We start from the raw sequence: 12,667 nt of genomic DNA, 5'->3' as shown, positions 1-12,667 counted from the left end.
GTTGTAGGATACAGTTCACCAGCCTGTTTTTCATTTTATGTTAATTTCTAACAAAATAATTCCTGCTGAACTTTTTTCCAATTATGGAGATGTATATGCAGCAGAAAACTTATCACAGGCATCAAAGCTTCCTTGTAACATTTTGCCCTTGTGAAAATGGCTTGAGATCAGCTTCTCACCTGTAAGTTCTGCTAGCATGGGCCACTGTAATACAAGCTGGCCAGAAACATCACTTTTTCCATGCAATAACGTCCTACCATAAAAAACAATATCCTTTTCTGTAGGTTTGACAGAAGTGGCCTGTTTCCTGCTTGCATTGTTAATGAAAAAGGCAGGCAGGGGTAAGTTATAAGAGCAACTTTATTTCTTCACAATCTGAATGACATCCTCATCTTCAAGAGTGTGGTCTTTGCCAACTTTCTGAGGGTTGTGTTTAACAGATGAACCCCAGACCAGTGCACTGAAAGAGGGATAAGAAAAATCAAATTAAGAAGGCACAGAAGTATAATATGCAGACAGGAGAACAACAGCTATTTCTGTCACAAAGCTAATACAGAAAGCAATGCTTAGGAGCTATTTTTATTCTCCTCTAAGTACCTGGATGAGTGGTCTGTGTGAACAAGAGTTCAAGCAGATCAAAACACAGTATGAAGTCATCCAAAATACTCTTGCATATAGGATAGTGGCCTATAATATTGCACCTAGTGTTGCTTTCAAATCTAGAGAAAATAACTTTTGCTATAGAAGAAACTTGTCCAGGAAAGAGCACAGAAACATCAAATATAACTTCTGTAGTTGGTTTAATTGTAGGAAGATCTATTGCCTTCAACAGAAACTAAATCCTGTGTTCACTTCTACCTTCCTAAAGAATGCAAGAATACAGCATCAGGCAGATTACTTTGTTCTCCAGAAATTACTCTTCTACAATAGTACTTACTATTTAAAGTCTTTAATGAGATTTTTGTGGATCTTCATGCAAAAATCCTCCACCGTTGTTTTGCAGTAAGGTAGGACAACGGGAGAGGTGTAGTCTGGGAGCTGCCCTTTAGGTTTGGTGTAGCTGTAAGACAGATGGAGCCCTCAGTCAATGCGAAAACCTCCTCTTCTCTTTCAAATCATGAAGTTTCATAGGTTATTTGCACCACTGCCCAAGGTGCTTGTGCTGAGTTCCACTATTTCAGTGTGGACGATGGATACCCTGTAAATGGGCGTTCATGAGCTGAAAATGCATCTGGGTAGCTAAGGGCTGCAACAGGTTCTCCCTTGTTAACTGCAAAGGTTTATTACTAGTGAACTTTCTGTTGCTGCTTAAAAGATGACAAAACAGAAATAGTTGATGGGAAAGAGTACCAAGTCTCATGGTTGTGGCCTTTTCTTTTGTGTTTTTTTTTTTTGTGAGAAGCTCAACACGTATTAGGAAAAAAAGTGACAGTGTCTGTAGCCCATGTACCAAGTAGAAAATCATTAATTAAAAATTGTCATTCACCCATTCTTAAGTAATTCTTCAGTCTCAGCCTTACACTTAACTGCACAGAATACAGCAACTGGGACTCACATTCGTACTAGCTTCAAGTAGTCCCAAATTTTCTCCAGCAGATCATCAAAGTTCCAGCGATGATGAGCAGATATAGGTACACAGTGGGGTACTTTGTAAATGATATCTAGTTCCTCAATGGAGATTTGGTCAATTTTATTTAGGACATAAATGCATGGGATGTAAACCCTGCAAAGAGAAGAAAATAGTGTCACAGCAGCCTAGCAGCAGCACACTGCTGTCGTCACTGAAAGAAAAAGCATCATTTTTGAAGAGGACAGTAAGGTGCCAAACAGTATCTGTTGCTATCACATTACTAGCTCAGCTTCTGTGGAAAGCAAACCTGGAAGGCAATTCTTCTCTTTGGAATATAAATTGCAAGTGTGACAAACCCAGGGTCTCAACAGTACGGTACCTGTTTCCTTCAACAACATCAATTAGGTCATCAGCAGTGGCATCGCTGCGCAGCGTGACATCAGCGTTGTGGATTTTATACTCTGCTAAGATGCTCTTCACTGTTTCAGTATCCAGCTCGCTCTGAGGACACTGAACATACACAACATTAAGGAATGGAGAAGTTAATCGTCAGATCGAGTATTACAATTAACAATGCTGTCAATAAACATAAAGGTTACTAGAAATAATAACTGCATTATATATTATTGGACTTAAATGTTTTTTTTTTTCCCCTGTCCCAAGGCTAACTATGGCAAAATCACAGTCAAGTCCTAACAGCTTTATTAATATTAATGCCACTGATGGCTGCAATCAGACATTTCCCAAGTAATGTTTCCTGTTAGTCTGGGACCATTTTCAATAGAAACACGCATATCTACTAGTAGATAGAGATATCTACTATAGTTTTAATATCTATGAATATTTCTATGTTTTTAAAGATTCAGTGTTAAAGGAAAATGAGGTGTAATCCAGGCTGGAAGGCCAGCAGACCGTCTTCACCCATTGGTTTGGTTTGGTTAAAAAAACTTCCAACTTACTGTGGCTGTAAGGTTAATGCCTCCTTTATCCTTTTTTTTAAAGCCGATATTGGGGGGCTTACTATTCAGACGTATTCCAAATCCCTCCAGTTCATTCTCAATGATTTTCTTGTGACCAAGGGGTTTCAGCACATCCAGAACAATCAGAATGAGATTACAGGTTCGAGCAACTAAAAATCAGAAAAAGCTAACCCTCAAAAAAGTATGCTCACACAGAGACAAAACAGCACAAAAGATGGTTCAGTGGACTGATGACAATATCAAACCCATTAATTCAGCCAGTTAATTTCTGATTTTTAAAGTTCAGTCCAAGACTGAAGTTTGTAATGCTGGCCCAACAGCACTGACAGAAATACAGATCCTTGCACAGTGCTAGAATCACAGAAAAATCTTCCTTTCTACCTATGTTCAGACTCAGAATGATGCCAAAAAGCTATGTAAAGAAGGCAAGACAGAAGCCTGGTGTAATAAGGGATCACATCTGCTTTTAAAGTTGGTAGCAGTCATTCACCGCAGTGTCAACACAGCACAAATGCATAGTCATAACTGAAAACAGAGCAAAATGACAATGGCTACTGCTTCACATCAGGCAGCTCAATTCTAGCATAAATTACAGCTTTATAAAGATATCAGAGACAGTGATTCATCCCTTCATTCTCATAAGCCATACCAACTGAACCAGTAGTAGGGTGCTGTCTCCAAGCTCTAATATACTCACCTGCAATGACTTGTCGTCCTCTGCCTTTACCATCCTTGGCACCTTCAATAATTCCTGGCAGATCAAGTAGCTATTTGTTCAGAGAAAGAAAATTAACTCAGAAAAATATTTCTCTTGACAGAGAAAACAAATTGTACTTCTACCTTTCTTCTTAAGCTGCTGAGTCTACTGCAAATCTGAACAGAATAAAGCAAAGATGTTTCCGTTTGGATTCTTACGTATTGTATTATCCCTGGTGCCCTATTTGTAGACTGGAACAGATCATCTCAGAGTATGAGAACTACCACAGGAACTTTTCTCCAGAGAAAAGTGAAAAACGGGACAAAATTAGTACCTCATGGAAACATTTCCAACACATTCTCCAGCACTTCTACATATCACTTCTAACCTACTAATGTCAAACTAGACTGTTCAGCCATAATACCATTTATACCTACATACACAATCTTACCTTCACAGACATAAAAAGTTCTCACCTGTATCTTTGCTCCTTTGTATCTAATGACTCCAGGCACAGTAGTTAGTGTGGTGAATTCATATGCTGCCACTTCAGAATACACACCAGCAAGATTACTTAGAAGAGTAGATTTTCCCACTGATGGAAAACCCACAAACCCAATCCGGGCATCACCTGTCTTTGCAACATCAAAACCTGCAAATAAAGAAGTAAAATTAAAAAAAAAAAAAGTATTTAAAGATGGACATTTTCTATCTTCTAAGCTTCTAGATAGCGAGCGATCCCTCAATTAGTTTTAATATTGTCTTACTGAGACAGGTAAGCTTACCTGATAGGGGGATATGAGCAGGGACTAAAGACTTCATGATCTGTATTGCTTTTAGCACCTCATCTGCATGACACTCCACAACACATACACCTAATAAAGCATGGGCAACAGGGATTCCCAGTAGCCTATACTTGACTTGAGTGCTGATGGAGCATTCACTTTAAGCACTGCAACTTACACCACTCACACCTTTACATAAAGAAACAGGTAACTACTGCAAGATGCTTCTTCATGCAAAACCCCTAACACTTCTCCAAATACATGCCTGCACCAGCCAAAACGCAGAAGCTCCCTCGTTTACTCTTCAACGAGGGATTCACCCCAAAGCCCCAGCCAGAGCCACGAGTACCCGTCCTGCACCGGGCAGGACGCGACGGAGAGCGGGCGGCTGCTGCGATCAATTCCGCGGACAGCGACAGAGACGGCCCGGAGCCCTCCGACCGCTTCCCGGCAGCGGCCGCCCAAGGACGCACCTTCCCCGGGGCCGCCGCCGCCGCCTCCCTTGGGGGTGATGAGCTCCCGGCGCAGCTTGGCCAGGCGGGCCTTCAGCAGCCCCAGGTGGTGCGCCGTGGCCTTGTTCTTCTGCGTCCGGGCCATCTGCAAATGCAACCGAGCCCTCAGCGCCGGCACCGGCCCCGCCGAGCGGGAGCGGCCTCCCCGCGCCTCACGGCCCCGCCGCCCCCTCACGGAACGGCCCCGCTCCGGCCTTTGGCGTGCCCTGCCCCCGGCGCCGAGCGGGCAGAGGGCCGGGGCGTTACCTCCGCCTCGATCTCGGCGATTTTGGCCAGCGTGCCGCTCATGGCGGCGGCGGCGGCGGATCCCGGTGCGGCCCGGGAGTCACCACAGCAGCGCCGCTCCTCAGGCCCCCGGCGGCAGCGCGCAGGCGCACCGCGACTTCTTGCCCTGATGGACGGCAACTCTCGCGAGAGGACGGTGGGCGGGAAAGAGCCGGCGGCGCGTGCCGGCGGCATTGAGGAGGCTGGAGGCGATGCGGCGCCCCCTGGCGGCACCGCTGAGGCGGCCCCGGGAGCGGCAGAGCCGGCGGCTGGAGCTGTGTGAAGCCGGGGCTCTGGTACCCGAGTTCTGTCACGGCTCCCTTCGGTAGAGCCCTGGCCGGGCTAATTAAATACAGAACAGTTTGGTAGTTTGTTTTTAATGGCTCCTTCAAACGCTAGAGCCATACATCTTCAGCTTTGGACAGTACCACAGGAAGGCAACTAGTTGGATTTGGAATAAAGGGTGATTGTACAATACGAGGAAATACATTTTAATAAGGTTTGAAGGAATTTAAAGTGCCGTGTTTTTTTTTCCCTGTCATATTTTGTCTGCATTGGAATAATTTATGGAAACCTTTTTTTTTTCTTCCATATTCAGTAACCTTTCCAGGAAGGCTCTTCTAAATCAATTTATGACAAAACCTGCTTTTATTCGATGCATCTAAATGTAAAATTTTACATGTTTTAACAAAAAAAAAATAAAATAAAATACTCTCCTAGGCCCTTACTATTGAAGTATTTATAATGACACTCTTGCAGAACCACCTGCTACATCTTCAGCCTGGATTCTGAGCACTGTAAATTTAAACCTTACCTCAGTTTTGGTTATAGAATTGTTAGAGATCATCAGGTCATCTCTAACATATAGTAAAAAAGAAAAAAGGAGATAACTAGTTCAGTGGAAACTATGCAGCTGTTTGCTATCTTGTTTTTCCTCCTCACATCCCCTGCTTGTCTCCTCTGAATCCAAAAAGACATCTTTCATGTCATGAGCTCCGTTATAGCAGGAACTTTCATTAATATATGCCTATATAGAGCTTAGTAAAATAGAATCTCAAATAAAATGAGATTACTCTTCCTGGTAATGTTAGCTTAGCTAAGCTAGGGTAAATATAAATGCACCTACCAATGTATATTTGTTCATGGTATTCTAATTATTCCTTGTGAACAATATCAGTTTTCAACATCTGACATAGTAGGTTTGGTCCTGGTATAGGTTTTTTCCTTCTTACCTCAGATGGAATTAGACTTGTTTAAGCTTCAGCTGAGTTGAGCCATAAAATCACAAGATTGCAGTCCCGTCTAGTAACAGGAAAAACAGTGAGAAAAATGCAAATTCTGAGTGCTTAGTCAGGCCACCTCTATTTTTGCAGTATGTGTTGGCTGACTTCAGAACTTGATGCTAGCAACAGTAATAGCTGTTTTTACAAACTAATTCTAAATCCCATATACTGTGTCTAACTAAATTATTTTTCCAAGTGTTTGATGAACGAATAGAGATGTCAGTAAATAGCGTCCTTAAGACAATACTGCTTAGTATACAGTCTTAAATCCTTTTTTTTCCAGATAGCTACTCAAGAAAAGGTCCTCTAAGGATCTAAAGCACTTAGAAACTTCTTTTAGTGTTGACTATTCTCCTTAATGACCAGAAGGGAGTACAAGTTTAATTGAGATAATTTGCCTGATTATTTTTCCAGCTAAATGAACACCTTCTAATTGGTTTGAATATTTGAAGTAGTTCATATTAGTTTATAACGGAACCCTCTATTAAACTTCAGAAAGGCTTATCCAGTTGAGGTTGGATCCCGCTTGTGAATAATTATTTTATTTACTGTGATAGCTGGTGTGAATTTTTTGTTATAGGGTATTTTATATTCTGTGGCACTCTGGAGAACAGGGTGGTTATGGACATGGGGAGTTAGATGTGACAACTGGAAAAGTGACTGAAACGTGTCCTCTGAAGACCACGGTCCAAAAATGGAGTTCAAATTACAAAAGTATATTAAAAATAAAAATAAAATAAAACAAAACAAAAGAAGGAAAAAAAAGCAAGGAAAATATTTGTAGGAAATGGGATATAATGTCAGAAGAGGAAAAAGCTCCCAAAGGAACCTGAGAGAAAATGAAAGGAGCTACAAGAGACTGAGATCTACTTGTAAGGTTAATTGAGCTTTATAGTGGGCACTGACGGAAGAAGGAGTGTGTAAATTGCCATTTTTTCTTTTTAATTGACAGAATTCCATTTAGGAAATCTAGATGAAGTGAAAGAGGGTATCTATTTCCAAAGGTTGTACATTGTACTACAGCTGTGAAATCAAACTCTTAGGTGTTCACCTGCCTACTGTGTTAGGCAACACAGGATAAAGATTCAAATTTGCAGTGAAAAAAAGCAATGATCAAGTAGTTACATGGATTACTAACAGATAAACTAAAAGTGTATAGCATAAGCAGTTCTCTCTCTCACTTTTAATAAAGTAAAGAAAGCAATATACTACAGGGTGTTTAGAAATTTCAGGAAAACTACATCTGAAATAAAGGCTGTCTCAAGAAACATGACACTATATGGAGTCAGCAATTGAGAAAAACTAGGAATTTGTGTTTCATCAAGCTACAATGACAGGAATGTGACCAAAATGGCACATACCTCGTTAGCAAGATCTGAAAGATGGAGCACTGTAGTAAAAACAGGTTTCAGAGATCCTTATTCAATACACAAAGTCCTGCTGACTCAAGAATTTTGAAAAGTCATTTCCTCTACTTCTGTTTAAGTTTTATTTTTTTGCACAACAGGAATGTGCACTTGCCGCAAAATGATTGAAACTTTAATGTTTCCATAGCACTACCCTGCAAGTATGGTAACTGTAGATCACTTAAATAGGAGAGCTAAGTAGTAAATCTCTTTAGTGTGTTTTCTGTCAAACTACCAATTTTATATAAGCTTCTTCAGTATGGGCCAAATTTTGACGTTCTTTCTGGAGCAGCTATTATCTTAGATTGGTTATGAGTTTGACTTCTGTGAGATACAAAACAAATGTGTTATCTTAATGTGGCTTGCAGGTCTTTTATTGCAAAATACATGATAAAAAACAGAGTATTAAATTGATGTTTATAACTTCCATGTAGCGTATGCTTCATTAAAATCACAGATTTTACTTTGAGTGATAAAGATTACTTTAAAATTAGGTATTTTAGGGTGTTTTTTTTTTTCTTTTTTCTTATTTCTATTTTGAAAAATAACTTCAGAGTCAGAATACTTGGAGATAGAATGTCTATTCACAGCAAGAAACTCTTTTTGGCTTAAGAGCCACTCTGGTTTTGGTAATTCACCTTGTGACAGAAGCTGTAGAATATACTGGGAAACAGCTGCGCTAATGCTACATGTGTGTTTGGACTTGTGAGGGACTGCATTTCCAGCTTAGTGCTGGGATAATACGCATTTTCTGGAGGATTTAAAAAGTGGGAGGGAGGTGGCAGGGAGGAAATTTAATCATGATTGCAGGTGAAACAAGGCTCTTGAAATTTCATATCCCTTCAGAAATTATCACCAGTCCGGTAAAAAATAATCTGCATCAAATGATAACCTTGACCTAAGGACATATGATTTTAAGAATTATGGGTATAGGACTGTAACCAACCTGCCAGGGTTCCTTCATGAGAAAGGGTGACTGGCAGGTAAGGCATATCTATTAATTTTAAGGCGTTTTTTTTTTCCCTTCCATTTTGCAATTTCACTCAATTATGGTGTTGGTGTTTTTTTTTCTCTCTCTCCTTTTTTGTTTGTTTGTTTGTTTGTTTTTACTGAATTGTACTTTGGTTTGAGAATTGGCCACTAATTAACATTATTATCGTACTTCAGAGAAGATCTGGTAGTGCTGAAGAGGAGATGAACCTTTTCAAGCTGGTGATAATGAACTGGAGGAATGAGATTCTGAGAACCCTCTGTCAGAAGGTAAGATTTTGAGATCTGAGGGCGCGGGGGGGGGGGGGGGAGCGGGGGCGGGAGGAAGTCTTGAATGGAACTATAACATTGCTTGCCTGAGGGGAAGGGTCTTTGGAAGTTGACACAATTTACATTTTAATTGAATCTTGAAATTCAATAGACAAAATTATTTATATTTTGAGTATAGTAAGAAATACAGATGTATCAGTTCTTAGCTGATGTCCTGGATTAACTTTTTAATGCCAGTGTACTTGGTATTTCTGAAGAAGTCCTCCTCAGAACAGCACAGTAGCTTAGCTGTTAGTCCGTAAATACCAAACATTCACTACTTGTATTGTTTATTTAGGATCGCACTGTACTGTATGTTTTACATGAGAAAGTTGTCTACCATATTTCCTTAGCTAGATATGGATGCCTAATTCATGGGGAGTCGATTCGATGGAGCAGGAAGCCGAGATTGTATTTCCATTTTGACCAGATCCTCAGCGTAGCAATCTTGTTTTGAATGGCTCAGGTTGCTTTGGTTCCAGACAGTCTAGAGTAAGTTAAGATGGGCAGAGTGAAAAAACGAGGGGAACAAAAGGGAGATTAAGTGGCAAAGGTTGGCTTCAAAGCCTGCTTTAAATCAGTTTAACAACAAAAAGTTCTGTAGTTTAGCGTCAACTCCCCAGACTTTGTCATGGACCTCTAGGCAACAGATGGGCTAAACAACACGAGTGCAGCGAGGAGATAGAGCAAAAAGAAGAAAGGCAAAGAGTGTGATTTCCCCTTCTTATAATATCTCTTACAGCATACTTTTCATAGCATCATATACCTCCCTACTAGACGTTGCTGTAGTTTTTGTGAGAATACTAGGTATTTTTAAACAAGAGAGTTGTTTGCTTCTAAAGGAGAGAGCTGACAAATCACTAACCTGTGTCTGGATTGCAGAGGAAACTGTGCTGCCTCCAAGTCTTGAATCCTTGCTGCTAGGGTTAGCATTCTCATGGGATGATTCCCAATAAAAAATGGAGTGAGTTTCAAAAACTAAATTTAAGTAACAACCAACCTAACAAGTAATGAATGCTGAATTAATTGCTTGTTAGATCGGTCTCAGTTAATTAAAATTCCAGTGAAAGCTCAGAAAAAATGACAGCTACTCACTGAAATTTGCAAGTATGCCATGAAAACCTTAATGTTACAGATTTCTGTTCTCTGCTAATATTATAAATGATGTGAAATGGTGACTAACCTTACAGAATATCCTAATACAGGCTATTTGGAAAAAAAAAATCAGTAGCCAGATCTACAGATTCATGATCTGAGCACGTTCAAGAAATGTCTCAAGTCTAATTAACATATACCCAAGTAGATTTGAATAGATTCAACTGTAATACAGTTTTTCTGTAGCCCCCTATATTTGCAGTTCCAAATTACTTTAAGGTCTGAGCTTCTGAGTAAGGCCAGTAGCAACTGATCTGCTGTGAAGTGAGCAATGTACACTGTACAATCCCAAATGGCACACACATGTTCAGAGCAAAAGAGAATTTTTACTACTATTGAGATACCAATCAAAGTGCTTCAGCAGGGACCAAACAGCTGCAAAACATTTAGGGACAGCTCAGGAATTCCCATGAGCCGAAGTGAGGCAGGAAATAGTGAGAAGCTGAATAAAGTAGCTGAGGAAAATGCCTTTATTTAAAAGAGAGAGGAATGCAGGAGAAGTTCAACACGTCCAAGTGGAGAAGATGTGAGAGCAAATAGATCAGGAATCATCCAAAAAGGGGAGGGAATTTTTTATACCGAAAATGTAAATTTTTATATTCATTTAAAAGTCTTCCATCTGGAACTTGGTCTTTGAGACATTAACTATTAGTCCAGATGATGAATGAATCCAAGGGTAGTCACACCTGTACACTTGCATAGCTAAATATGGGGAAATGACACTTAGTCATCACATTACATTTAGAGAATTTCATCCTCCAAATCTCTTTATACAGGTGATCCAAATTTTGTCATAGTTCTGCACGAATTGTATGCTTATTTGTAAATAGAGGGAATCTGGCTATGTTGTAACAAGCACTAATTGAATGACTGCATCTACAGGCTCGTGTCCTGGGACAGGATAAGTTGGGGACCAGACGAAGTTGGCTCAAGTGGGCCTCTAAATGCATTGGCGAAGCCGTGGAAGTGGCGGAGAGCGGTGCCATAGGAGCAGAACTGAAGTGAGAGATCCAGCCTTACTGTGTGAGGGGACAGGGAGCTAAGGTAAAGGCTGTGCTGGTCACCTTGTGATCTCCCTGGGAGCGCTAAGTGCTGGGGGTCATCTTTACCGAGAGCCCAACAGCGTGCTCAGGGGACAAGCTCCCAGCGTGCTAATCCGGCATTCCGAAGGGGAGCAGGAATGGGGCGCTTGCCGAGAAACATGCGTGCTTGGGGGGGAAGTACGTAGCATTTACCTAAAGCAGCAGGCAGGGCGTGTCGGACGGTGCTTTTTAAACAGGAGGGCTGGGAGCTGAAACCAGAACATTCCCTGGCAATTGGAGAAAGTTCTGAGGAAAGTGCAGTGTGAGCGGCAGGACCCCCTCCCCCTGCCTAGAGTGGAGACAAAGAACAGGCAAGGAGGGAACTGAAATAGGAAGCAGGAACCATGTCAGGAGACTGGGGACTAAAAGAAAGCAAATTAAAAAGCCAGTATGAACCGCTGGGGGGAAAGGCACGCAACTGACTGAAGCCACTAGGAAAGATAAGCGAATTCCAGATTCTTTAACTGCTGCAAGTGTGTGCACATGCAGCCTGGCTAGTGTGTTTAAATATAATCCTTTTCTTCACCACAGCAAGTACAACTCTTGGTTTATGGCACACTAACAGACTAACAGGATGGGAGCACTGCATTATACATGTAATAGAGTGCGTGTTCATCAACATCGCTACCACTCAAACAACCTCAGATTTCCCAAAATACACGTTCATATCACGGCACGTGCATACGTAATGCAGTAATAAAAAGCTACCGGCAGTATTCTGCCTGCGGTGTAGTCAGCTTCCAGCAGAAGGAAGAGAAACCCAGCATACAGGCTGAGGGCAGCGCGTGGCCTTAAGTGTTAATGTAATATAGCATTTTGGAAGTTGGAAGCTTGGTGCGCTCATTTGCACATCAGTACCCAGAATGCTTTTTCGGTTCCACCACTGTTTAATTCAAGTGCTGGGTTCAAGCTCTTGGAACGCTCCAGTTTGAGATGCCCTTGCATGTGCTGAGTTCAGTATTTTCCACTGAATAGTTTAAGTGACAATACTGGATTGTGAATGGGTCATCCAAGGATTCTTAATTAGCCTTGATGTTCCACATGCAAAAAACTGCCCTTGAACGCTTTCAAAACGCATTGTCTTTAACAAAGCAAAGAACCTAGTTTTGCAAGAGCGCGTGTTTGGGGGAAAACATTTATTCAAAAGTAAGCAACAATTTTTCTGAGACGGAAAGCAAATTTCAGCTGAACGTGACTGATGATAATGCTGCTGCTGCTGCTGCTTAAAGAGGAGCTCTTCGTACCGAGCGCGTGATCACCCAGGGGAGGTTCAGCACCGGGCCGGTGCAGGCAGCCCCCGGCAGCGGCCCGCAGCCTTTCGGGGCGGCTTCCCCGGGGCCAGCGGCAGCCTGGCAGCGCGGGCGTGGGAACGGCGGGGCAGCGGAGGCCCCGCGGGGAGGCCGTTCCCCCAACATGGAGGCAGCGCTCGAGGCTGCGCCTCCCGCAGCCCCCTGCCCGCGGGTACCGCTTCTCCCAGCCGCTCCTGGCGGGGGGAATCTCTGCACCGGGGGAGAAGGGGGTGAAGGGAAGGGGGTACCCCAAAAAACACGCAACGCCTCGCTTTTTTGGCCAGGCTGAGAGTTGCTGGGGAGGGGGGGAAGAATGCAATGAAAGGGCGGGGGAAGACCGCAGCC

At 42.1% G+C, this 12,667-nt stretch overlaps 1 protein-coding gene and 1 long non-coding RNA gene across 2 annotated transcripts; one reads left to right on the top strand and one right to left on the bottom strand.

Annotated features, from left to right (window-relative positions):
- Nucleotides 1–345: 345 nt before the first annotated feature.
- Nucleotides 346–4,949, bottom strand: DRG1 (developmentally regulated GTP binding protein 1). The gene is made up of 9 exons (XM_040576993.1): nucleotides 4,791–4,949; nucleotides 4,506–4,629; nucleotides 3,724–3,899; nucleotides 3,248–3,317; nucleotides 2,530–2,699; nucleotides 1,950–2,080; nucleotides 1,556–1,723; nucleotides 938–1,060; nucleotides 346–460 (listed from the first exon to the last, which is right to left on the bottom strand). Exons 1-9 carry the CDS (start codon nucleotides 4,830–4,832, stop codon nucleotides 361–363), a joined length of 1,104 nt encoding a protein of 367 aa, XP_040432927.1. The 5' UTR covers nucleotides 4,833–4,949; the 3' UTR covers nucleotides 346–360.
- Nucleotides 4,950–8,404: 3,455 nt separating this feature from the next.
- LOC121079622 lies at nucleotides 8,405–12,557 on the top strand. The gene is made up of 3 exons (XR_005825110.1): nucleotides 8,405–8,480; nucleotides 8,665–8,757; nucleotides 10,834–12,557. It is a non-coding gene; the product is annotated as an uncharacterized LOC121079622 (long non-coding RNA).
- Nucleotides 12,558–12,667: the final 110 nt, after the last annotated feature.

This window comes from Cygnus olor, chromosome 17, assembly GCF_009769625.2.
Source record: "Cygnus olor isolate bCygOlo1 chromosome 17, bCygOlo1.pri.v2, whole genome shotgun sequence".
NCBI lineage: Eukaryota > Metazoa > Chordata > Aves > Anseriformes > Anatidae > Cygnus > Cygnus olor.
Note: the sequence above shows the minus strand (reverse complement) of the source record. Positions and strands in the feature narration are given on the sequence as shown.

Excerpts from the sequence above, each read along its gene's own strand:
- DRG1 (XM_040576993.1), bottom strand. The coding sequence starts at position 4,832 with ATGAGCGGCACGCTGGCCAAAATCGCCGAGATCGAGGCGGAG. Across the intron at positions 1,724-1,949 it reads GATGTTGTTGAAGGAAACAG|GGTTTACATCCCATGCATTT; the intron begins GTACCGTACTGT and ends TTCTCTTTGCAG. Across the intron at positions 461-937 it reads CTCATTAAAGACTTTAAATA|TGCACTGGTCTGGGGTTCAT; the intron begins GTAAGTACTATT and ends TCCCTCTTTCAG.